This window comes from Sorex fumeus, unplaced genomic scaffold (assembly GCF_029834395.1).
Source record: "Sorex fumeus unplaced genomic scaffold, SorFum_2.1 ptg000043l, whole genome shotgun sequence".
NCBI classification, from domain to species: Eukaryota; Metazoa; Chordata; class Mammalia; order Eulipotyphla; family Soricidae; genus Sorex; species Sorex fumeus.
The window spans coordinates 7,062,949-7,088,925 of record NW_026606100.1 but is presented as its reverse complement, the minus strand read 5'-3'; the positions used below and the strand labels follow the sequence as shown (position 1 = coordinate 7,088,925).

The window sequence follows — 25,977 nt, the reverse complement described above, 5'->3', positions numbered from 1 at the left end:
AAATATAATTTCCCTGGTATGAAACTATATACAAATGACATAACAAAGTATATCAGGGATGGCAAACATATTTAATATGTCAGTTGGCCATCTTTATGGAATCTTTGAGAAGCTGACTATCTCCTCTCCCATTTTGGGAGGTATTGTTTGTTTTGTTTCTGTTGTTGAGTTTTGAGAATGCTGTATATATCTTGGCTAATAGTTTTTGTTCTGACGTCACAATCACAACCACGACCATCCTGTTGTTCGTCGATTGCCTCAAGCAGGCCCCAGTAATGTCTCCTTCATCCTAGCCCTGAGATTTTTTTAAAAGTGCCATATTAAAAGCTCTTCCAGGGTTAGGAGAATGAGACCCATAGTTGTTACTGGTATTTGGCATATTGGGTACACCACGGGGAGTTTGCCAGACTCTGCCATGTGGACAGGTTACATTCGGTAGCCTGCCATTTTGTCCAAAGTAAGAATGAGATAATAAGGTGTCGCATTTGCCACCATGCACTTCCAGGAGCTGGGTTTTAGTCTCTGTGTCTTGGCCATTGATGGGATTACACAGCGCCAGGGGGCCAGTTGGTGGGTGTGACCCCTGCCTACTGGAATTTGGAGGATCTGGGTGGAGGATGCTCAGCCCGGATGCGAGCAGGCTTGGAGATCTCAGCCCCGGGACCCACATGCCTTCGTTCCTCTGCCGGTACCTTCATGCGTTTTGAGAGTGGTCTCCGCATGGTGGTGGCTGATTCTGGAGGTCTTCGGCTGCCGGAGCCCTGGTTGGGGCTGGGAGGGAAACTCAACCCGCTCCCCTCCAAGGGCCCTCTGGTGAGGATAGCCAGGTGCAGGGGCAGGAGACTCTGTGTTGTTCTCTTCTGGGAGCTGGGTTTTATAGTCTCTAGGTCTTGGCCATTGATAGGATTACACAGCGCCAGGGGGCCAGTTGGTGGGTGTGACCACTGCCTACTGGAATTTGGAGGTGTTCTGACGTGTTATGTATAAATATTTTCTCCCAATCAGTAGAGAGATCTTTTTATGATAGACCTCATTTTGTGTGCACAAACTTTTGTAGTTTGATATACTCCCATTTATTTCCTTCTACATTTGTTTTCTTCATTGGGAGATGTGTTACAGAAGATTCCTCTGAGGTCTAGATGTTGGATAGTCCTACCTATGTTTTCCCCAATGTATTTTAAAGGTACAGCTTCGATATCAATGTTTCCAATACAGTTTTAAATTAACCACAATGTAAAGCATTATATAGGGGTATGATTTTTTTTGTTTTGTTTTGTTTTGCATGTGGCTATCCAATTTCTTAAGCACCAGTTGTTGAAGAGACACTTTGCTCCATGCTCTGAGCCCCTTTGCCATAAGTTAACTGCCTACACAGCTGAGTGTTTATCAGAGTGTTTACCATGCCAAATACATGATGCATGGCAGATATTCCTGTGCTGTCTTTCTGGCATAGATGGTAGATTCTTCCCGAGAACAGACAAATGGACAAAGAGACTATGGCACATCTACACAATGGACTACTACGCAGCTGTTAGGAAACACGAAGTCATGAAATTCGCATATAAATGAATGGACTTGGAGAGTATCATGCTGAGTGAAATGAGTCAGAAAGAAAGGGATAGATATAGAATGACTACATTCATTTGTGATATATATATACATATATATCACACAAATACACACACACATATATTAGAAGACATATCGATGGCCAGGGAAAACAGGGTCAGGTCTAGAAAGACTGGTCAATGGATGAAATCAACTACAGGTGTGTGTGGGCAGAGGGTAGGTAAGATAGAGAAAGAACCAGGATGACAATAATAGCTGGAAATGATCTTGCTGGACAAGAACTGAGTGTTAAAATTTAAATTTACATTTAAATTTACATTTAAATCCATTCTGAATTGGTTATGTATGTGGATTAAGGCAGTGTTCATTCTGCAATTTTCCCATGTATCTATTGAAAAGAATTTTCTCTTCTTTTAGTAAAATTCTGGCTCCATAAATTTAAGAAATTTCTATCTAGCTCGAGCAAATCGATGATCAACAGGAGGGCCTTTACCTTTACCTTTACCTATCTATCTATGTATGCATGTGTGTGTGCATGCATTTCTGGGATTCTTACACTGCTTAACAGGATTATGCTTCTTTTTTTATACAAAGATCATTCCATTTTGACGATTATGACTTTAAAAAAATTAGTCTTAAAACAGAAATATGATGCCCTCAGCTTTGGTTTCTTCCTCAGATTTCGTGGTATATTCAGAGTCTTTTGTGGTTGTCAGAAAAATTTTAGAATTTTGTTCTTCTAAAAGGTAAAGGTAAAGGCCCTCCCGTTGATCATCGATTTGCTCGAGCGGGCCCAGTAACGTCTCCATTGGAGACTTTGTTACTGTGTTTGGCACATCGAATATGTCATGGGGAGCTTGCCAGGCTCTGCCGTGTGGGCGAGATACTCTCGGTAGCTTGCCGGGCTCTCCGAGAGGGGCGGAGGAATCGAACTCGGGTCGGCCATGTTGGCTGCGTGCAAGGCAAACGCCCTACAGCTGTGCTATTGCTCCAGCCCTCTATTTCTTAAAAAAGCTGTTGGGAATTTGATAGTGATTTCATTAAATCTGTAGTTTGCCATTTTAACAATAGTAATTCTTCTAATTTTTTGATAAAGTTATCTTTCCATTTGTTTTATTTTCTTGTGTTTCTAAGAGGTTCCTAAATTTATTTGACATACTACCCCATCTCAGAAAAAAATTAACTCAGCAACCACTGGAAATCTACCTTTTTTCAAGTGAGCAAATAGAAAGCACTCTGTGGTTGCACCTGAGGTTACAGCAACCCTCTGATTATTCCAGTGCCTCGAAGAGAATAGCACTTCCCATTCTCCGAAAGAGTGAAATATCTAGTAGCTTTTAATGTATATATCTTTCACCAATTAGTTAGATTTATCCCTTGGAATTATTAATTAGATTCTGTTATAAGTGGTACTGTTTGCTTGTGAGGAAATTTTCTCTTTTTAATAGTTATTAACTCAAAGAATGTAGTTTGTTTTTATGCTTTAATGTTCTGCCCTACAATTTTATTAATTTTTTTCTTGTAATGTCCTTATTGGTTTTGGTATCAGCCTGATACTGGCCCGGTAAAATCAGTTTGTATGTGTTCCATCTTATTTTATTATTTGCAAAAGTTTAAGAAGGATTGTATTTAATTCTTTAATACATCATAAGTTCACCATAAAACCTCTGGTGTAGATTTCTTCTTTTTAATCTATGTGGTTTGGCCAATATGTACCCTATCAAGGTACAAATCAAGTAATTGATTTGTCCAGACTTATTTATGATTCAGTCTTAGTAGGGTGAATGCTTATAGGAATGTATCCACTTATCCTAGTTTGCACAACTTCATAGTGATTTGATAGTGAAGTTGTTTTTCCAGAGCCTTCTCAAAGGGTATTCATAGGGTATTATTTATTCAGCCATACAATGATTAATCACTTATCCCTCCACCAGTGCAAACTCTCCACCACCAATATCCCCGTTATCCCCTCCATTTACATCTCAGTCCTTACCCTGACTCTACGGCAGAAAATTGTTCAGATACTCTCTATAGTTTGGGGCATTTTGCTTGGATAATCTCATCACCATTCAAGCCTGCCTTCTAGGGGCACACACTAGATTCTTTATTTTCTATTGCTCACTTTTATATCAGGAAAGGAGGAATAGTTTGGAGGAATAATCCTGTCACCCACATACTGGAGTCATGCTTGTAGAAGCTTCTGGTCACCAGGATTCCATCTGGAGAAGGCAGGGAGACTACACCTACTCCATCAGTCAATAATTTTTGAAAACTGAAGTCGTGTCACATATCTTTTCAGATCACAATGTTATGAAGCTGGAAATTAAAATAAGGGATAGAACACAAATGTATCAAGCTAAAAATATGCATAGGAAAAAAATTAGATCAACTTCAACATGATGTGTAACAGAACTAGAAAGGAAATCAAAAGATAAAGGCAGTTGGGAGACAGTAATAATAAATCTTAGACTAGAAATAAACAAGACCTACCCCAAAAGAAAAGGTGAGAAGTCAGATGAAACAATAAATACAGATCAACGTTCTTTTCCATTTCATATATAAAAACCAAAAACTTTGGACTTTGTTTTTATTCCTATGATAAGCGCTAATGACATAATAGTATTTATCTCTAAAACATGATTGCCTAATCTCTTTGCTAATAATAATGTCATAAAATTTTGATGAAAATTTCTAATCTCTGGTGATCAAAAGAAAAGTGATAGTTATTTTGAAATTGTGGGGAATATGTTTGTGGTTGAAAATGTAAAGTAAACAGGGAAATCTTTGAAGATAATGCAAAGAGTCTAAAAGTTTTAAATATATAGGTACATATATATAATGTACCCGTGTATCTGCACTAGATAACCACAATAGTCCTTTTCTTCTTACTGAGTTAGCTATAAAATGAAATTATTCAATTTTCTGCTATGTGGGTGAATCTAGAGAATTTCATGCTGTGGGAAGTTAGTCTGGTGAAGAACAGATACAGAATGTTCTCTCTCATATATGAGATATAAAAAAATTATAAAGAAATAATAATTGCCCTAAGGCAGCAGAAACTGAAAATAGATCTTTACTAGAAAGATTGATTACCTTGTTGGCAGGGGCTTGGTCAGAAATAGAATGGAGAACATGCGACATAGTGGAGGGAAGTAGACACTAGTAGAGGATGTGGTGCTGGAACATTTTTTGGGTATGAAACCTGACCATTAGTAGTATTGAAAATCTTGGGTGTAAAATACATCATTGCTGAAAAGTTCCCAGAGCTCGACAATGCATGCATCCAGATTCAAGGAGGCTAAAGGGTGCCACCTAAAAAAGACCCTAACAAAAACACTCCAAGACATATCATAGTTAGAATCATGTATGCCACTGATAGAGACACAATACTGCAAGTAGCAAGGTCAAAGAAGGAAATCATATACAAAGGAGCACCCCTTAGTTTCACAGCAGACCTATCAGAGGAAACCCTCCAAGCCCGAAGGCAATGGTGGAATATAGTGAAGAAACTCACTGAAATGAACGCTTCAACAAGAACATTCTATCCAGATAAACTCAAACTCAAACTCGAAGGAAGGGTACACGATTTTGTGGATAAACAACAGCTCAGGAACTTCATAGACTAAAAACCAAACCTAAAAGAAGAGCTAAAGGGGCTACAGTAGGACAAGACAACCCCCTACAAGCTCAACAAACCCTTACAGAAAGATGACACAAAACCCCGTGAAAATAATCTCTCTCAACGATTTGGCCTAAATTCACAAATTAAGAGACACAGAGTGGCAAAATTGATTCAGAGACAGAACCCAACATTCTGCTGCCTTCGAGAAACACATCTGAACAATCAGAACAAACACAGACTCAAAGTCAAAGGATGGAAAACAACCCTGCAAGCAAACAACCCCCTCTAAAAAGCTGGAGTGGCCTTACTAGTATCCAACAACTAGGATTTCAGGTTGAAAAAGATTAGAAGGGACAGGGTAGGCCATTTTTTATTAATCAAAGGATATGTACAGCAGGAGGAAATCACACTCCTAAACTTATACGCACCCAATGAAGGACCAGTCAAATATCTACAACAACTGCTAACAGACCTTAAGAAAGACATTACAAGCAACAAAATAGTAGTTGGAGACTTCAACACCGCCTTATCACCCCTAGATAGATCAAGAAGACTAAAACTCAGCAAGGAAATAATGACTCTGAAGGAAGAAATAGAAGACAGAGGGCTGATAGATCTATACAAGACTTTATACCTCCTCCGCCCCCCAAAAAATACACATTCTTTTCCAGTGCACATGGACTATTTTCCAGAATAGACCATGCCCTGGGCCACACAGCATACCTCAAGGAATCAGTATCCAGAGTCAAAGACATTGTATCAACTATCTTCTCAGACCACAATGCCCTGAAGTTAGAAGTTAATCATGTAGAGATGCAGAAAACTAAATCAAACACTGAGAATTAAACAGCTCAATGTTGGACAACGAGTGGGTCAAAAAAGAAATCAACGAAGAACTCAAGATACCTGGAAACAAATAACAATGAAAACACAAGCTATCAGAACCTATGGGAAGCAGGTAAAGCTGTGCTAAGGGGGAAAAGTATAGCTCTGCAAGCATTTCTCATTAAGGAAGAAGGGGATCACATAACCAACTTGACTTCACACTCAAGATCTTAGAAAAGGACCCACAAAAGGCGCCCAAACCAGGAAGAAGGATAGAGATCATAAAGCTTAGAGCAGTAATAAATGACACAAAACCCAAAAAACAATCCGAAAGATCAATGAAACCAAGAGCTGGTTCTTCGAGAAAATAAAAAAGATATATAAACCACTAGAAAGACTCACAAAGATAGAGAGAGAGAACCATAAAAAACAGAATCAGAAATGAAAAGGGGGATATCACAACAGAAACCAAAGAAATTCAAAGGATCATCAGAGACTACTTTAAAAGTCTGTATGCCACGAAACAAGATAACCAAGAAGAAATAGATAAATTCCTGGATTCCTATAATCTCCCAAGGCTGAATCAAGAAGATCTAGAATACCTGAATAGTCCTATCAATATCAAGGAAAATGAAACTGTAATCAAAAATCTTCCCAAAAACAAAAGCCCAGGTCCAGATGGATTCACTAGCGAATTTTCCCAAACATTTAAAGAGGACCTACTGCCAGTTCTTCTCAAGCTTTTCCAGGAAATTGGAGAAACAGAAACTCTCCCAAACAGTTCCTATGAAGCTCACATCTCTCGAATACCAAAAGTAAACAAAGACACCACAACGAATGCGAAGATTCTCAATAAAACACTGCAAATAGAATTCAACAACTCATCAAAAAGATCACACACCAGGACCAAGGACCAAGGGGGATTCATTCCAGAGATGCAAGGATGGTTTAACATTAGGAAATCAATCAACATAATCCATCATAACAAGAAAAGAAAAGATAAAAACCATATGATCATATCAATAGATGCAGAGAAAGCATTTGACAAGTTCCATCAACTGTTTTGTGACGACAACCCTCCTCAAAGAAGGGTATGAAAAGGGACTTTCCTCAATATAGTTAAAACTGAGAGCCTTTCTTCTAAGATCAGGGACAAGCAAGGATGCCCACTCTCTCCACTACTGTTCAATATAGTACTGGAAGTACTTGCAATAGCAGTTAGGCAAGAAAAAGATATTAAGGGCATTCAGGTAGGAAAGGAAGAAATCAAGCTCTCACTATTTGCAGATGATATGATAGTATACTTAGAGAACCCTAAAACCTCTACCAAGAAATTCCTAGAAACAATAGATTTGTATATTAAAGTTGCAGGCTATAAAATAAGTACACAAAAATCCATGGCTTTCCTATATGCAAATAATGAGAGAGAAGAAAGTGACATTAAAAAAATCCCGTTAACATGTGCCCCAGAAAATCAAGCACCTAGGAATCCACTTAACTAAGAACATAAAAGACCTGTACAAAGAAAACTAAAAAATGCTACTTCACAAAATAAAAGAGGACACGAAGAAATGGAAAGATATCCCCTGCTCATGAATAGGGAGAATTAACATTGTAAAAATGGCAATACTCCCCAAAGTATTGTACAAATTCAATGCGATCCCTGTAAAGATACCCATGACATTCTTCAAAGAAATGGAGCAAACACTCCTGAAATTCATATGGAACAATAAGCACCCACGAATAGCTAAAGCAACTCTTGGGGAAAAGAAAATGGGAAGAATCAACCTCCCCAACGTCAAACTCTAATACAAAGCAGGAATAATTAAAACATCATGGTACTGGAACAAAGGCAGAGGCACAGACCAATGGAGCAGTGTTCAGTAAACTGACACCTCCCTCCAAATCTATGATCAGCTAATCTTTGATAAGGGGGCAAGAAATGTGAAGTGGAGCAAGGAAAGCCTCTTTAACAAATTGTGCTGGCAAAACTGGATGGCTACATGCAAAAAAACTGGGCTACGATCTCTGCCTAACACCACGTACAAAAGTAAGATCAAAGTGGATTAAAGACCTCAACATCAGACCAGAATTCATAAGGTACATTGAAGGCAAAGTTGGCAAAACCCTCCATGACATCAAAGCCAATGGTATCTTCAAAGATATCACGCCACAAGCCAAGCAAGTGAAAACAGAGATAGACAAATGGGACCATATTAAACTAAGAAGCTTCTGCATCTCTAAAGAAACAGTGACCAAAATACAGAATGGGAAAGGATATTTGCCCAATAGTCATCTGAAAAGGGTTTGATATGAAGGATATACAAAGCACTGGTTGAACTCTGCAAGAAGAAAATATCCAACCCCATCAAAAATGGGGCGATGAAATGAACAGAAACTTTCTCAAAGAAGAAATCCAAATGGCAAAAAGGCACATGAGAAAATGCTCCACATCACTAATCATCAGAGAGATGCAGATCAAAACAACAATAAGATATCATCTCACACCACAGAGATTGGCCCACATCCAAAAGAACAAAAGCAACCAGTGCTGGCGCAGATGTGGCGAGAAAGGGACCCTCCTTGACTGCTGGTGGGAATGCTGACTGGTTCAGCCTTTTTGGAAAACAGTATGGACAATTCTCAAAAAATTAGAAATTGAGCTCCCATTTGACCCAGCAATACCACTCCTGGGAATATATCTTGGAGAGGCAAAAAAGTACAGTTGAAATGACATCTGCACTTCTATGTTCATTGCTGCACTGTTCACAATAGCCAAAATTTGGAAAAATCCTAAGTGCCTGAGAACAGATGACTGGTTAAAGAAACTTTGGTACATCTGCACAATGGAATAATATGCAGCTGTTAGAAAAGATGAAGTCATGAACTTTACATACAAGTGGTTCTACAAGGAAAGTATCATGCAAAGTTAAATGAGCCAGAATGAGAGGGACAGACATAGAAAAACTGCACTCATCTGGGGAATATAAAGTAAGAGAATGGAAGTCGAACACTCAAGAATAGTTGAGATATGTACCAGGCGGTCTGATCCAGGGCTTGGATGCCAGCACCATGTGCTGGGGGGAAAAGCAGCTCAGATAGAGAATGGAACACCATTTGAAGGATGTTTGAAGAACTGACTCGGGATGCGAGATGCGTGCTGAAACTAGAATATAGACTGAACACAATGGACAATCAATACCTCTATTGCAAACTACAAGACTTTGAAGGAAAGAGTGAGCAAAAGGGAATGCCCTGCAACAGAGGCGGGGTGTGGTGGGGGTTGGGGGAGGGTGAAAGGGCTACTGGGATCATTGGTGGTGGAGAATGGGCACTGGTGGAGGGATGAGTACTTGATCATTGTATAACTGAAACCAAAGCATGAAAGTTTGTAAATCTACAACTGTACTTCATGGTGTTTAATTAAAAAAAATTTTAAAAATAAATAAAAAATGTTAATCAATAAAAAAATAAAAGAAAATCACGGTGCCTAAAATTAAAAACAAATCTTTTGACAGGAACTTTTTAAAAAATCAGCCAAAACCCATTACCATTTAAGTTGAACCACAGGAGGTCTAGAATCTGTACTCTGCAAATAGCCAGGAGATAGCTCAGTGAATAAAGCAAGAGTGAGGCTATGAGTTGGATCTCAGTACTGCCACATGAACTGAGTGTAGTCCTGGCAGCTCTCCTGTCTAAAATCCCCAGCATCACACGTCACATGACCACCTGCACTGAACCCAGGTGAGGGTGAACGAATGCCGCAGTCAGGATTTGTGTAGGCCCTGATGCTAGAAGTAAAATTCCCATTTGCTTAAATACTATTGATGGATCATTGGGACTATTCAGAGAAATTGCCTCAGCATACTCAGGACTCAGTATCTTCTTTTTCTTAACAACATAGAGGTACTGCTATTTGTTCAGCCATTGAGTAAGCTGATTGAATTGGGCATGAACTCCACATTACTTTTTTTTAATTGTATCACCATGAGATAGAATTACAAAGCTTTCCTGTCTGAGATTCAGCCATAAAATGATGGAACACCTATCCCTCCACCAGTGCACATATTCCACTACCCAGATCCTAGTCCTCACCCTGCCTCCATGGCAGACAATTTCCCCAATACTCTCTCTCTAATTTTTGGCATTATGTTTTGTTCAAAATTTCCCAGCACCATTCAAGTACCTGCCAGGGGCAGACACTAGATAATTTATTTTCCATTTCTCATTTTGACTATCAAGAGAGCTCTCAAGGCCGTGTTTGTAAATGTAAATTTCCAGATTGTAAATGATTGAGTTCCAGAGATATCTTGGTATGGTACTCAGTAACTTCTTCAATTTCCCATCAACTAGAAAATAAAAGCATCTCCACAAAAAGAAAAGACAACTATATGGAGACAAAAGGAATACAAGAATATGTATTTGTCATAATTTTTTTTATTTTGGGGTCACACCTGGCGATGCACAGGTGTTACTCCTGGCTCTGCACTCAGGAATTACCCCTGGCGGTGCTCAGAGGACCATATGGGATGCTGGGAAGCGAACCTGGGTCCTCTGCGTGCAATGCAAACGAACTACCTGCTGTGCTATTGCTCCAGCCCCTGTATTTGTCATAATTTACCAACTCAAAAATGTGTATAAAGCATGACCTTTGTGAATTCCAATTTTAAGAATTCACAGAGGAGGCTGGATTCCTCCGCCGCTCTTGGAGAGCCCGGAAAGTTACCGAGAGTATCTCACCTACACAGCAAAGCCTGGCAAGCTACCCATGACGTAGTAAATATGCCAAACACAGTAGCAACAAGTCCTAAGATGGAGACCTTACTGGGCGCACTCCAGCAAATCAATGAAAAACTGGAGGACTCTGCTACAGTGCTATTCTCTATGTATGTATGTATGTATGTATGTATGTATGTATGTATGTATCTATCTATCTATCTATCTATCTATCTATCTCTCTCTCTCTATATATATATGGGTTTCCCATAACTTTCCTATGGGAAGGGATTGCAGAATAATTGCCTAAGGAAGAGGGAATCCTAGTGACCATTTAGCAAGTGAGGAAAGGAGGACTCCAGGCTGAACAAACACTCTGCAGGGTTTATTTGAGAGAGAAGGATCCTGAGAGGAATTCACTGCCAAGTGTCTCAGGTTACCTTTTCCTACAGAACAGACAAGAGTAGTGTTAATTGTGTATACTTGGGAGGGGTTGTATACTTGAGAGGCAACCTGTTCCTACAGAACAGAGGAGTAGTGTTAATCTTGTATATTTGACTTCAGAAAGTTAAGCCAGGCTCAGTCCAGGTCTTGGTGGTCAGTCTTTTTAACAGGTTTTATTTTAGAGACACCTTAGTTTACCTTCTTTATTATTATGGTAAAAAGGCCTCAGTGCTCAGCCTGTGACTCCCCGCCTCAGCACAATAGCCCCAGAAAAGAGAAGCTATCACCACCAGTTTTGTTTTCTAGGTAAACAAAATGAAGATCAGAAGGGCAAACTACTTGGCAAGAGGCCTCTGAAAGAGCATGTGTCAGAGCAGGGTCCTCTAAGGTTCTCACCCTCCTCAGTTTACCTCCAGACAATGGCAGTTGAGACACCCCAACCTGTGCTTGCACATCTCCAGCATCACTGTCTAGAGGAAGAGGAAGGAAGGAAGGCTTTTGGCACTTACTCACTCAAACTCAAGTCCCCTCAAACTCAGTTATTGTTTCCAGGAGGCTCTAAGGACAGAGGCAGCTCTGACTGCTAAGGGACTGAACTAAAGGACAATCTTCTGTCTGTGCACAAACGCCCCAAAGACAAACTTCTATCATGCTTTTAACACCTAACTTCAGAGAGGAAGAGCAAGGCTTGGCAGGACGAGGTTCTCAAGCTCCCAAGTGGAGTCAAGACTTCTCTAATGGCTGTCCACTCCTTAGAGTAACCCAAGTCACATTTTAGACAAAATAAGATTTGGACCTACCCAGAGGGGGGCTTCCTATACATCAGAAGGAAAGTAAAAGAAAAGTGATTCCAGGTCATTTTCAAGGTAAGAAAATGAGTCTCAGTCATGTGATTCAATAAGCCCAAAGTAGATCAACAAAAGAATCAGAATCCTGGGGTCCTGGGGTTATTTTCTTCTGTCCCAGCTTGTGTGGCTTAATATTTAGAAGAGCTTAATATATGAAAAAAGGGCTTTTATTTAAAAAAAAATCATTTATATTTTTCCCTCTTTTTTCACTATGGTTGTGACAACCAGGGGTCACACACACTTGGTTGTGATACTAACAGGGTCTCAATGTTGGGCAGTGCCAAGGACCTCAAAAGGCAGTGCCACCAGAGTCACAGTTACTGAGAGTGGCGCCAGGGATTGAACTTGCAGTTTTAGACATTTTTGCCACTGACCTTTTCAGGACCCTGGGCAAAATGCTGAACAAGGAAGCTCTAGAACAGTGCCTTTCAAAATACAAAATACATACCTACAATAGAAATTCGAGAGTGCTGTACAAATGCTGATTCTTGAGCCCACTGCCAAATTAGCTGCACCAGAATCTCTGGAAGCAGGGTCTGGGATCTGTGTCTATGAACCATTTCTCAAGCACAGTGCTCAGAGTCTGTGTGGAACCTGACTGCCAGTGGAGGGGAGGGGAGCCTCTCTCACTTTCGGTTTCTATTTCCCTTCATTTGGAAACTTGCTATTGCATAGGAAGTTTTGGTTTCCTTCTCCCGTTCATAAAAGCACAGACAGAACAGCCAGCATCCAAATGCAAGCTCTTCAGTATTTTCTCGTGATCCACAAGCAAAAGGTGAAATCAGCCTGAACATCAGCCTTCACAGCTGCAGAGAAATAGTCACCATGAGGTAAAGGTTTCCTGCTTCTCTGTGAGAGAGTCTGATTTTCTGATAAAACAATTGAATCTTATCTGTGCATACAATTTCCTGAATTAGGCTGATTCTGAGTATGCTTATAGATGAACCTATATTTATCTAATCAGATCAGACTGTTTTGCTAATCCATGCTGTTGTCTCCACCTTCCTTTCCCTTCCCTCTGTTGATGCATTTGTATTACCAAAGGTCTCACACTTTTGATTGTGGTGTCAGCACATATGGTTGTCTTTCTCACTGAAGTTTTGTGGTTTTGTGGTTCTTTTTAGTTGTGGTGCTCACACATATACTGTCTGGAAGCTTTCACGCCTGACTGGTGCTAGAATGTCATTTTACTTGTGGTTCTTCCTCAGACTCTCACCCTTCAGTTAAGATACACACACACACTCACACACACACACATACACACACACACACACACACTAGGCTGCATGCAGTTATAAATAATCGCAGCATGAGGATCTTGTAGCTGTAGCTGCCAGGACCTTGCCTGGCACATGGACGTTGCACCAGGGATCAAACTTGTGGCTTTACACTTGCAAGGTAGAAACTATTAGCCTCTAAGCCACCTCGCTGCCCCCAACTCATGTACATGAATTTCTGTGGCTCTTTCTCATTTAGAAGGCAATGAATGAGGCAGCCACTGAAGGCAGAACTTCGAGCAGAACAGGATGGTGGCATCTGGGGAGGAGAGGTGCTTGTTGAGAACCCAGAAGGAGGGCATGCTCAAATTCTTGCAGGCAAAATCTGACCAATGTGACCTGGGGTTTGGAAGAAAGAAACCAAAAATCTGCTTCTTTTGTTTCTCATATTTGAAAAGTTTAAATCAGATCTGGGACTCTTATTGTGATAAAGTCATTTTCAAAACTGTACGCTTTTAAATTTAATTTACCATGATGAGTTTTATTGAATCACTGTGAATGACAAAGATACCAAGTTATTCCTGATTGCATTTCAGGTGTACAAAGTTCCAATATCACCGCCTTCACCAATGTCCACTTCCCTCCCCTGCATCCCCAATTACCCTCCCGCTCCCCAGCCTGCCTCTGTGGTAAGCACTTTAAACCTTCTTTCAGCATTCTGGTCTCCAGAGCGACCCCCTTACCTTTGCTAATAATGTCATAGTGTTCCCTTCCCTGACCTTTCTCCTCCACCCCCACCCCAACTAGTGGCAAGCTTTCTATTGATGAGATATCTTCTTCCTTGCAATTTGCTTTAAGATTCGGAAGGTACCTTTATTTGGGACCTCATATTGACCTGCTACATTTTCCTGTGAAGTGTATATAGGGAAAAGAGTGTGTGCCAAATGCCCTGTAGCACACCCAACCTGTGTGTTCTGTGCAAACAACTAGATGCTGAATCCTGGTGAGAACTGAACCGATCAGAGATATACTTTAGAATTAAAAATATTTCACAAGAATCACATGTATTTCCAAGACACACCAAAGTCTTCCTGCATGGTTGTGTGTAAAATGAGTGAATGAAATTTGAACTGTGTGGACAAATGGATACGTTGGAAGTGTGTTGACATAAAGTGAGGTTTGCTTATTTGCAGGATACTTTGGGGACAAGAAAGTGGTTATTTGGAAATCACTGACCCCAAACGAAGTCTCCTTGGAGGCTTGCTCTTCGTAGTGTGGTTTGTTTCAGTATCCCTGAGTGACTGTTAGGGAGTACCTCACTCAGGCCAGAGAGATAGTCCATTCTTAGGACCAGAGGGCTAGGACAGGACTTAAGGCCCTTACTTTGCACACTGCCAATTCTGTTTGAGCCCCAGCACTGCATAAAGACCCAAGCACTGCCAAAAGTGATCCCGGAACACAGGCAGGAGGTAAGTTCTGAGCTCAGCTGGTTGTGATTATTGTTCCCTACTCTTTCCCCTGAATGAAAGGCTTTATCCCAAATTTATAATTTTCCTTCTTAAAGCTTTATTGAAACAATATTGCCTTACAATATTTTGTAATCTTCAGGTGTGCACCTTTGTAAACCAACATCTGTATATAACGGATTATCTTCAAGTCTCCATTTGACTAGACGTCCCAGTTCTTAGTGCGCTATGCAGATTAGCGTAGCGTAATAAGCACTGATCTGGAGAGTTCCTGGGCCGGCTCATTTCTGAAGCAATGAATTTTTAGGGTGCTGTCTACTCTGACCCATGAACCGAGCCTGAGATCAGCCAGGCCCTTCACAAAAGCAACTGGGGCATAACCAGGGAGCATCTGTGGCACCCTGAGACTTCCCTGGAAATGTCACTCTCCTCTTTCAGAGGGTCTTTTGAAAACCCCAGGATTCAACTCTTGTCATCTCTTTAACTAGAGGTGTGGTACCTGTCCAGGTGTTTATGGCATTAGGGTCACACATGGAGGTGCTTGGGGCTGGGGGAGGGGCCTGACATGCTGGGGACTTAACTTGGAACCTGACACATCCTCCAGTCCTTTTACTATTCCTTGGCATCTGTAATAAAACTGTAAAGGGGCTTCAATCAAAAAAAATTTAAAGAAATGTAAGCAATAGCCTAGATATCGTATATAAAAGAAACAGTAGGCTAGATGTCTTATATAAATTATTTTATATAAAATAATTCTTAGGTGTGACATTTGTATTTGATATGTTTTATAGATAGTTTTCTTTTACAGAGACATGCTTTAATACACATGAAGATAATTTTTAATGAAAAATTAAGATTTGATAGGGGAAAATAGAGTATTTCATGCATGTAAGGAAATAAAATAAAAAGTGATAATTTAGTAAGGTAACGTACACTACTTTTAGCTTAATATAATTATGTTACCTATACAACTAATTTAATTGCATCTTTATTATGATATTTGACACAAAACTGTAAGATATTTAAAGTATGCCTCTGAAAAAGTATAGTCAAAGTGACATCTGCACTTGTTTGTTCATTGCAGCAGTCTTTACAATTGCTAGAACCTGGAAAAAACCTGAGTGCCCGATTAACATTAAGCAGATGACTGGTTAAAGAATCTTTGGTACATCTACACAATGGAGTACTACGTAGCTGTTAGAACTACATGGAAAGTATCATGCTAAGTGAAATGAGTCAGAAACAGAGGAACAGACATAAAAAGACTGCATTCATCTGGGGAACATAAAGTAACAAAATAGGAGACTAACACCCAAGAATAGCCAAGATAAGTACTAGGAGGTTTCCTCCATGGCTTGAAGGCCAGCTGCACATGCTAGGGCAAAAGGCAGCTCAGAGAGAGAAGGGAGCACCAAATAAAGGGTGTTGGGAGGACCCTCCCAGGATGGGAGATGCATGGTGAAAGTAGACTATAGACCAAATATGATTGCCACTCAATGCCTCTTTTGCAAACCACAGCACCCAAAAGGAGAGAGAGAACAAAAGTGAATGTCCTGCCACAGAGGCAGGGTGGGATAGGGGGCATGGCGGGTGGGAGGGATACTGGGATCAGTGGTGGTGGAGAATGAGAGGGATGGGCACTCGATCATTGTATAACTGAAACTCAAGCACAAAAATTTGTAAGTGTACAAATGTACCTCATGGTGTTTCACTAATAAAAAAAAGTATGCCTCTGGTAATTTTAAATGCATGCATTCTATGACTTTTAGGGGTTTTTTGTTCGTTTGTTTTGGGGCCACACCTTGTAATGCCCAAGGGTCACTCCTGGCTCTGCACCTAGGGACCACTCCTGATGGTGGTCAGGAAACTATTTGGGATGCCATGCATCGAACTCATCTAGGCTAGGTGCGAAGCAAATGCCTCCCAGCTGTCCTATATCCCCAGCCCCCCATATAGCACTGTCTGTCCTCCCATTGTTCATCGATTTGCTCGAATGGGCCCAGTAATGTCTCCATTTTGAGACTTGTTGTTACTGTGTTTGGCAGATTGAATACATCACGGGTAGCTTGCCAGGTTTTGCCGTGCAGGTGCGATACTCTCGGTAGCTTGCTGGGATCTCCGAGAGGGGCAGAGGAATCAAACTTGGGATGGCCGTGTGGGACGTGTGCAAGGCAAATGCCCTACCTACCGTGCTATCGCTCCAGCCAGCCCCCCATGCATATATTCTAAATACACTCCTTCCTCTTTGGGGAATTAACACATCTATCACATAACTTACATACACGTATGCATTTTAATGAAAACATTTAAGTTCTAAAAGTCCAGGCAAGACATTGACTCTGTGGGGTTAATTTTGGTTCCTAAAGCAGAATGTTTCTGATATTCCAAGTCAGAGCCTTAGTAATACAAACTGTTTTCAAATTAACTATTATAGACAGAAAAGCTTTCTTTCTAGGTTTATGAAGACAAATAGATTACTGCGAAGTAACGTTGCCAGGGAGAGAAAGAAACAAACATTTAAATTTGACTTACAATTAGATGTAGTCTACCAGGTTGCTGTATGAACGTCACAGCTCATAGAGGAAACACTTTAAATCTGACAAAAGTAAGATGAGCAGTTTCACAAAATAAACAAAAAGAATTTAATGACTTTTCATCCTCAATATTTAATTTAATTTCAGGTAGAAAATTTTAGTCTCCTGCTGTTTTGGCGAATCCAATTTATTATCTTCAAGTTCCATGGCAACTCTTCTTTTTCAAACCTTTCCTGTACTCCTCACTGGACAAAACACAGTAGAGCAGTTCTTTAAATGGCAAAAGGCATAGGATATTCACAAGAATTTTATTATAACACATTTGGTAAAGTGATGTTCTCAACTTTTTGACATATAAATACCTACAATAATACCCTGAATTGATGAGACCATATTCGATTTTCCGGAGTTTCACATAATATTAAGTAAAGGTAAAGGCCCTCCCATTGTTCTTCGATTTGCTTGAGCGAGCCCAGTAACGTCTCCATTGGAGACTTTGTTGTTACTGTGTTTGGCATATCGAATGCATCACGGGGAGCTTGCCAGGCTCTGCCGTGCGGGCGAGATACTCTCGGTAGCTTGCCAGGTTCTCCAAGAAGGGCGGAGGAATCGAACTCGGGTCGGCCATGTTGGCTGCGTGCAAGGCAAACGCCCTACCGCTGTGCTATCGTCTCATTATGTGACAACGCTCACGAAGCACCATCATATCTAGTCCATGTGTGTGAGTCAAGTGCATGACGCATTTGGTGGATGAGCGCCACCTACGAGGCCACTCCAGCAGAGGAACAGAGAGACAGGGGACACAGATAGTCAAAATGTCCTGTTTATTATCTCCAAACAAATACTCTATATTGAGAATCTGAGGGGGTTCGAGGTACAGGACTGACCGTAGGTATTTTTAATCATTTACAGAGGTAAATCAGAGGCAATTCTTTGTGGGAATTTACTCAAGGAGACATTCTGAGACTATACTGAGAAATTCGCACAGGGCGACAAGCATCTATATTGCTTTTCTCTTTCCCTTACTAGTACATATTAAACAATTAAGTTTACTTCTTATTAATATTTTCAGTTACTTGGATAAGCACTGTGAGAGATACAGATTCCAAAACTCAGTTCTCTAGGCTCCAGGGGCAGAACCGGTTGACTTTTACCACAACTCCCGTTTAACTTTTCTTACCCCATGGGGTCCTGTCTCTTAGGTCATCATGGCTTGTATCATACCACATTTTATGCTTTCTGAATTGTTCCATCAATGCCAGGGTTGCATTGCTGCTTGCTCTGGGACGATCCAGAAGTCCCTCAAGAGGACCCAGCTTTTGGAGGTGCTAGGAATCATGGCGACTAAAACCAGAGTCAAGTAATTATGACAGATGCCCAGGAGTGAATAGATTTCAGAGTCAATTAACTCCCAAATATCAGTAGCATAGCATTAGTATTCTTCTGTGTTTAAGCAAAGAGCATTACTCTATAGTAAAATATGAAAAGGGAACAAGGGAAAGAGGAATGCAAGTAATCCACTAATACTAAATCCAGAGCCACCACAAGGTTTAACTTCATAAGTAACCAAGCCCAATAGTAGCTAACAATGAGAAGGAAAGCACAAAGGAAAGGTTAAAGAGAACCTCAGGGGATTAGGGGTGCTCATAAGAGCACTGTAAGCATTTCTTGCGGGAGTAAAAGGGGCAATTCACTGATGAAGCCTAAAAAGTTTAGGATTATTACTCAACACATGTGTGTTTCAGTTTCCACAACAGAAAACTAAAGTTGTGGATACCTTAAGAGCCCTTTAAGATCTCCATATTATTTTCATTTTAATCAATAAAGATTTTATTCTTGAGAGCAAAGTGGTAGTACAGGAGTAAAGAACTTGATTTGCATGCAAATAATGGTGAGAACCTGGTTCCCAATACCACATAGAGTCTGCTAAGCACACAGCCAAGAGCAGGCCCTGAGCACCACTAGGCATGACCCAAATCAAAACGAAACAAAACAGGATTGGGCTCTTTTCATAAAACTTTTATTTCCAGGAACTTTAACTCACAGATATTAAAGACATCAAATAGAAGACTAGAGCGATCGTACAGTGGGTAGGGCATCTGCCTTCAATGCGCCCTACCTGGGTTTGAGCTGCAGCACCACATAGAGTCCCGCTAGCATGGTCAGGAGCAATTCCTGAGTGCAGAGCCAGCAGTAACCCAGGGGATCATCAGGTGTGACGCCCTCCTCAAAAAAGGCTTTAAATTGTTACACATTGTATCACTGTAGCACTGTCCACCCCTTGTTCATGGATTTTCTTGAGCAGGCCCAGTAACATCTCATTTTGAGACTTGTTGTTATGGTGTTTGGCATTAGAATACATCACAGGCATCTCGCCAGACTTTGCCATGTGGGCAAGACACTCTCGGTAGCTTGCCAGGCTCTCTGAGGGGGCAGAGGAATCGAACCCTGCTCGGCAGGGCTGGATGCGTGCAAGGCAAACGCCCTACCACTGTGCTATCGCTCCAACCCACAGTTGTGCTATCGCTCCAGCCCATGCTGTGCTATCGCTCCAGTCTCCAGTTACATATTACCATGAAACAATATTTGTCATTTAGACCCGTTACAAAAGATTGCTCAACTACAAATAAAACTTAGCTCCATTGAAATCAAGATTAAGCTTACTTTAAAAAATGATTTGCATGTCCCAAACTAAATTATAAATTCCAATTTAATTTTCCATAGACTAAAAGCATCTGGGTTAGGTAAATCATCATAAGTTGTATAATTTGCTTGTTTGTTTTTGGGTCACATCCAGCTGTGCTCGGAGATCACTCCTGAACACAGGCTGGACAAGTGCACTTAAGATCCCGATCTATTGTACAGTAGGATCAATTTTAATTATGCGATCCATAGCACCCAGAGGACAAAATAAAATATAAAGGAGAGTCATTCAGACCTAAAGAGGTTATATTAACTCACTAAACTTTATATATAGGTATAAGCTCCTCAGAAATATTTGGACCATAAACATTTATAAAAATATAAGAATTACCATTGATTTACGATTAGTTTATAATTTTGCCCTTCAAGGGAAGGTTCTTTAACCATATGCCACATCTTAGGTTCCCTCCATTAAGAGTTTCCCTGGAAAGTAGAAGACATGAAAAGGTCCACACGTGGATGAATTGGTTCACAGATTTCAGGCAAAAGTCCTGCAACTATAACCACTTCAAGAGAACACCCAGATTTTGAACATGTGAGACAGACTGCTCCGTGTTTCATAGGGGAAAGGGTGTCCCAAGAAGGGGAAGCGAATTTCCAGGCATGATCTTCAAGGCAAGCAGCCTTGATCAACACATGACACACAGCAGGAATGAAAGACATTGAAAAACAAGAAGATAAAGTCATAAAGGAAGAACTGGAGAGCAGAGCATTGCATAAGGTGTCACCGATCTCCTGAGAACCACATATATTCAGATCCCTGAGTGACTGCTCTGAGACTCCTTCGTGTATGAGACACACACACACACACACACACACACACACACAAACACACACAGCGCTCTGGGCCAGAGCGGCTTCTGCAAAGCACAGCTGGGCACACGAGTCCCCAAGAGCTGGCGAGGAGCCACAGCGTGGTAATGGCAGTGAAAGGTAAAGCTGCGATTGACAACTTACATGTATGCAGGCGTGCAGGTGGGCTGCTTGCAGAAAGCCTCTTAGAGCTTGGCGCTAACTCATAGCAAGAGAGGAGAAGGGGTGGCCCCAACCTGGACCCAGCCTCTTGTCTCTCTCACCTGAGCAAGGCATGAGGGTGCAAGATTGATCCTTGACACTGCTCACATGCTGAGTGCCAGCCCAACAGTAGTATTGCTGTTTGTGATCGTTGGTGTCACAACAAAAGTATATTATATCGAGCACCCTGAAATGAACTGGTCATCATAGAAACAACAGAAACAACAGAGGAAAAGGAAGTGGGGAAAATAAAAACTTGTATACCTATGTTACTGGTAAGAGTGTGTATGTGGAAAAAAAGTAATAGTTCATTAAATAACTGTCACTGTCACTCTCCTCCCATTGTTCATCGATTTGCTCGAGCAGGTCCAGTAACGTCTCCACAGGAGATTTTGTTGTTACTGTGTTTGGCATATCGAATACATCACGGGTGGCTTGCCAGGCTTTGCCGTGTGGGTGAGATACTCTCGGTAGCTTGCCAGGCTCTCTGAGAGGGGCGGAGGAATTGAACCCAGCTCGGCCATGCCAGCTGCATGCAAGGCAAATGCCCTACCCTCTGTGCTATTGCTCCAGCACATTAAATTACTAAGTTTTCAAAATAAAATAAGCCTCGCCTGTCCTACCTCCTGACTCTATGAATTAGCATTAGCTCAGGAATTTTTAAAATTTTTTTTGTCATTGTGCTCTCTGTCCTAATGATATGAATACTGGAGGCACCTAAGAGGCACCAGATAATAAAGGGAGGGAGCACAAAACAAGTGAGGTGAAATATAGGACTTTTCACAGTGATGATTCCATTTCATTGGACTGAGCCCTCCTTTAAAAATTCTAATTCTTGTCTCTTTTCACAGCGACAAACCCAACGAGGATCTCATGAAAGAGCACCTGCTCCAGCTGAGATGCCACTTTACGTGGGGCTTGCAAATTGACCACACTGAAATACTGGATTTAGAAAACAGGGTCTTTGATCAGATTGAGTTCCTACATGTCCAGAACAATGCGAGAATGTACAACCTGCTGGCCTACGTGAAACACCTGGCAGGCCGGAATCAGGAAGCCCTGGAGACTTTGAAAGAAGCTGAAGATTTCCTGCTGCAAGAATTCGCTGACCAATCAGATGTGAGAGGTCTGGTCACCTGGGGCAACTATGCCTGGCTGTACCACCACATGGGCAGGCTGGGAGAAGCCCAGACTTACCTGGACAAGGTAGAGAAGACGTGCAAGAAGTTGGAAAGTCCCTTCAGATACAGGATGGAGTGTCCAGAGCTCAACTCTGAGGAAGGATGGGCCTTGCTGAAATGTGGACAAAATAACTATGAACGAGCCAAGGTTTGCTTTCAAAAGGCTTTGGAAGTGGACCCTGAAAGCCCTGAATTCAGTGTTGGGTATGCAATTGTCACCTACCGCCTGAACAACATTAAGAGCGTAGAAAGTATAAATAGTCTGTACCCCCTAGAACAGGCCATCAGATTGAATCCAGAAAATGAATATGTGAAAGTTCTCCTAGCGCTGTGTCTTCAGGACTTAGGACGAGAAGATGAAGGAGAAAAGTACATTGAAGAAGCGCTGGCCAGCAAAATCTCGCACACTTACATCCTTCGGTACGCAGCCAAGTTCCACCGCAGAAAGGGCTCTCTGGATAAAGCTCTTCAGCTCTTAAAAAAGGCCTTGAAGGACACGCCCTCCTCTGCCTTAGTGCATCACCAGCTGGCACTTTGCTACAAAGCACAAATAAGCCAAAATAAAAAGGTCACACACTGGCAGCCCAGAGGGCAGAACAGAGAAAATATTGAAAGACTGGCAAGATTAGCTATAGATCATTTGGAGTGTGCTTTGAAACACAAGCCCACTTTTGTGATTGCTTACCTAACCCTGGCAGAAATTTACATAGAAGTACGTGAGCACAGTAAAGCTGAGGACATCTACCAAAAAGTGTTTGGCATGAAATCACTCACAGAAGAAGACCTGCAACAGTTACATCTCCACTATGGCAAATTTCAGGAATTTCAGAGGAAATCTGAAGTAGATGCAATTGTTCATTATTTGAAAGTGGTGAAAATAGAGAAACCATCTTTTTCAAGAGAGAAAAGTATCAGTGCTTTGGAGAAATGCGCCTTAAAGAAACTTCGGAAAAATAAATTGGACGTGGAAGGCTTGACCCTCCTTGGGTTCGCGCAGAAGCAGAGAGGAGAAATCACGAAGGCCCTGGAGAGCTATGAGCGAGCCCTGGAGCTGGCTGCCGGCCAGGAGACATCTGTGGGACACGAACTCAAAGGTCCAAAGCCATGATGCCACCATTTGGCATTTCACAGTCTATTCCATTTTAGAATCACTGGACTAATCCAACCCAAGAGATGGCTTTTGAAACATGTAATTGAGTAGCTACTTGTGGCTCTCAATACCATATCATGTAATTCCCTGCAATGGTGTACATTCAGATAATAATTCAAACCTGATCTATAATAGCCATATGTAGAAGACAGGAAACAGAATGTGCATGTTTCTGTGTCAGAAGAGAGACAAATCATTTCTTTGTGAAGTCTCTCTAGAAAATGTAATATGTTGAGTAGATTTGTAGCAAAGAAAACACTGGACTTACCTAAATTAAAATGCCTAATTAATTCATTTTAATCAGCAAAGAGTTTTCAATGTTCAATACCCACAATAGGATGGTGATATAGGGGAGAAAAAAACAGTTTTCCTCCTTCCACAGTAGATTTGGGACTGTAGTGTCCTGGACTCCACTGAGGGTCACTATGAATAAAAGACGATCCCCAAAAGTTAACATGACAGACATTTATTTAGACATGCATCACACACATACCTAGCCACACACGTGGAGTATTACCATGAGACAGCTAATTTTTGAGTGTTGGGTCCTTGAGTCATACATCTAAAATTAGCATGTGAAACTAGAATTAGTATGCAAACTACTATGCCCATTAACCTGTCCATGAACTTCTGTGCACATCCACCTCTAATATCTAAGCTCATCGGTGATGGGATATAGTCTCTCTACACTCAAATTGCCAGTATTGAAAATACCCTGCAAAATCCCTGCCCTTCAGGAACTCGAGATCTATACTGAGAGGTCAAAACCAGCATGGACACTAAATAGTGGAAAGAAATTTCAGGGTCTAGATAGAGTGCACATTGAATAGTGTCTTGCAGCAGATCAGTTTGATCCTTAGCATCCCAAATAGTCCTTTGAGCCCTGCTAGGAATAATTCCTTAGCACAGAGCCAGGAATAAGTCTTGAGCACTGATGGTGTGGACCACCCCCTACCCCACAACAAACGAGCAAACAAAAAGTCCCAGCTCATTCCCTATAAGCGGACCTGATAGTACATTAGGGGGTAATAGAGGTGTTATCTTTAAAATACAGAGGTATGTTATCTTTAACTTATCTTTAGGCTGAACTGGGTTTGATCTGACATCCTACACATTCCCCTGAGTCCTGCCATGAGCAATCCTTGAGCAAAGAGCCAAGAGTAAGCCCTGAGCACCACTGAATATGACACCCCCCAAAAGGAAAGGAAAGAAAAGGAGCAAATCATATATTGAAAATTGAGGGGGTCAGAGTGATCGTATAGCGGGTAGGGCATTTGCCTTGCATGCAGCCAACCCAGGTTCGATTCCAGCATCCCAGGTGGTCACTCAAGCACCACCAGGAGTAATTCCTGAGTGAGGATCCTGAAGTAACCCATGAGTATCACTAGGTGTGACCCAAAAAGTCCAAAAATGAAAGAAAATCTACTGTGTGCTATAAGGAGCATTACAACGGAACACCAGGCTGCCAGGTGAGGCTGCACTGAAGTGATGTTTACAGTTCCAAGAGCATGACAAGAGGGGCTTGACCACCATAGGTCTGGGACATTTGGTTTAGAGAAGGCACACAGACCCGAGACATGAGACTGATGGATTTGGCCATGGGAAAACAGAGGCCAGTGTGACTTCAGGGAGTCTGAGAGAAGAGGACATAGGGAAAGGGACAGACAGGCCAGACCTAGGGCCAGGAGACTGCTGGAATATTTGTGTCCACTGCTGCTGACAAACTATCCCAGACTCTCACTTCAGCAACAAACCTTTCTTGCCTCACTTTCTGTGCTCCACAAATCAAGCAGGACTCTACTAGATGCTGGTGCCTTGGTTCCCCAGAAGGTTGGTGTCGGAGAGGAGGCTGCTGGATCCAGCAGGTGGGGTTTGTGCTCAGGGTCTGAATTAACATCAGGACATTGGCAAATGCCTTGGCACTGAAGGCCTGAGCTCTTTCTGTCTGTCAGTCTCATTCCGGGTGTCATCTAATATGACTCAGATACTTTTTCTTCAGTGAAATGCAGTGCACAGGGCTTGAGGGATAGAACAGAGTTAAGACACTTGCCTTGTACACAGTCAATTCAAGCATGATCCCCAGCACTACCAGAAGTCATTCGTGAGCACAAAGCCAGGAGCAAGCCCAGAGAACTGGCAAGCTTGTCTAAAAATCCAAAATCACAACAGCAACAGTAGGACTTGATAGTATAAGGATTAAGGTGTTTACCTTGAACTTCTGTGGCCAACCTGGTCCGGGTCCTGTTCCATGCACCACTTAAGGCCCCTCAAGCACCACCAGGCATCCTGAGCACAGAGTAAGGAGTTAAGCCCTGAGTACTGCCAGACTTGGCCAAAGATAAATAAATAAATACATGTTTTATTGTTTTTCACCATATCAGTGTATCACTATCATCCCGTTGATCGTTGATATATTCGATCAGGTGCCAGTAATATCTCTGTTCCTCCCAGTCCTGAGATTTTATCAGTCTCTTCTTACTCACATTTTCCAACGATTGGCTTTCATGGTAAGGGAAATATTATTATTACCCAATGAATAAATTTAAAAGCATTTGTAGAAATCTGATGTACATATATTTACTATTACCTATATTTACTAAAATAATAAATTAAATATAAAATAAGAATTGGTCCTTTCACCAATAAGTGATTGCTCCTGGCAAGTGGTTTGTCTTCCCAGTTCCTTCC

The 25,977-nt window shown here is 41.4% G+C and overlaps 1 protein-coding gene across 1 annotated transcript; it reads left to right on the top strand.

Annotated features, from left to right (window-relative positions):
- The first annotated feature begins 12,737 nt into the window (after window positions 1–12,737).
- LOC130029741 (interferon-induced protein with tetratricopeptide repeats 1-like) lies at window positions 12,738–23,658 on the top strand. Its single transcript, XM_056120772.1, has 2 exons — window positions 12,738–12,854; window positions 21,810–23,658. The coding sequence occupies exons 1-2, from the start codon at window positions 12,850–12,852 to the stop codon at window positions 23,245–23,247; spliced, it is 1,443 nt and encodes a 480-aa protein (XP_055976747.1). The 5' UTR covers window positions 12,738–12,849; the 3' UTR covers window positions 23,248–23,658.
- Window positions 23,659–25,977: the final 2,319 nt, after the last annotated feature.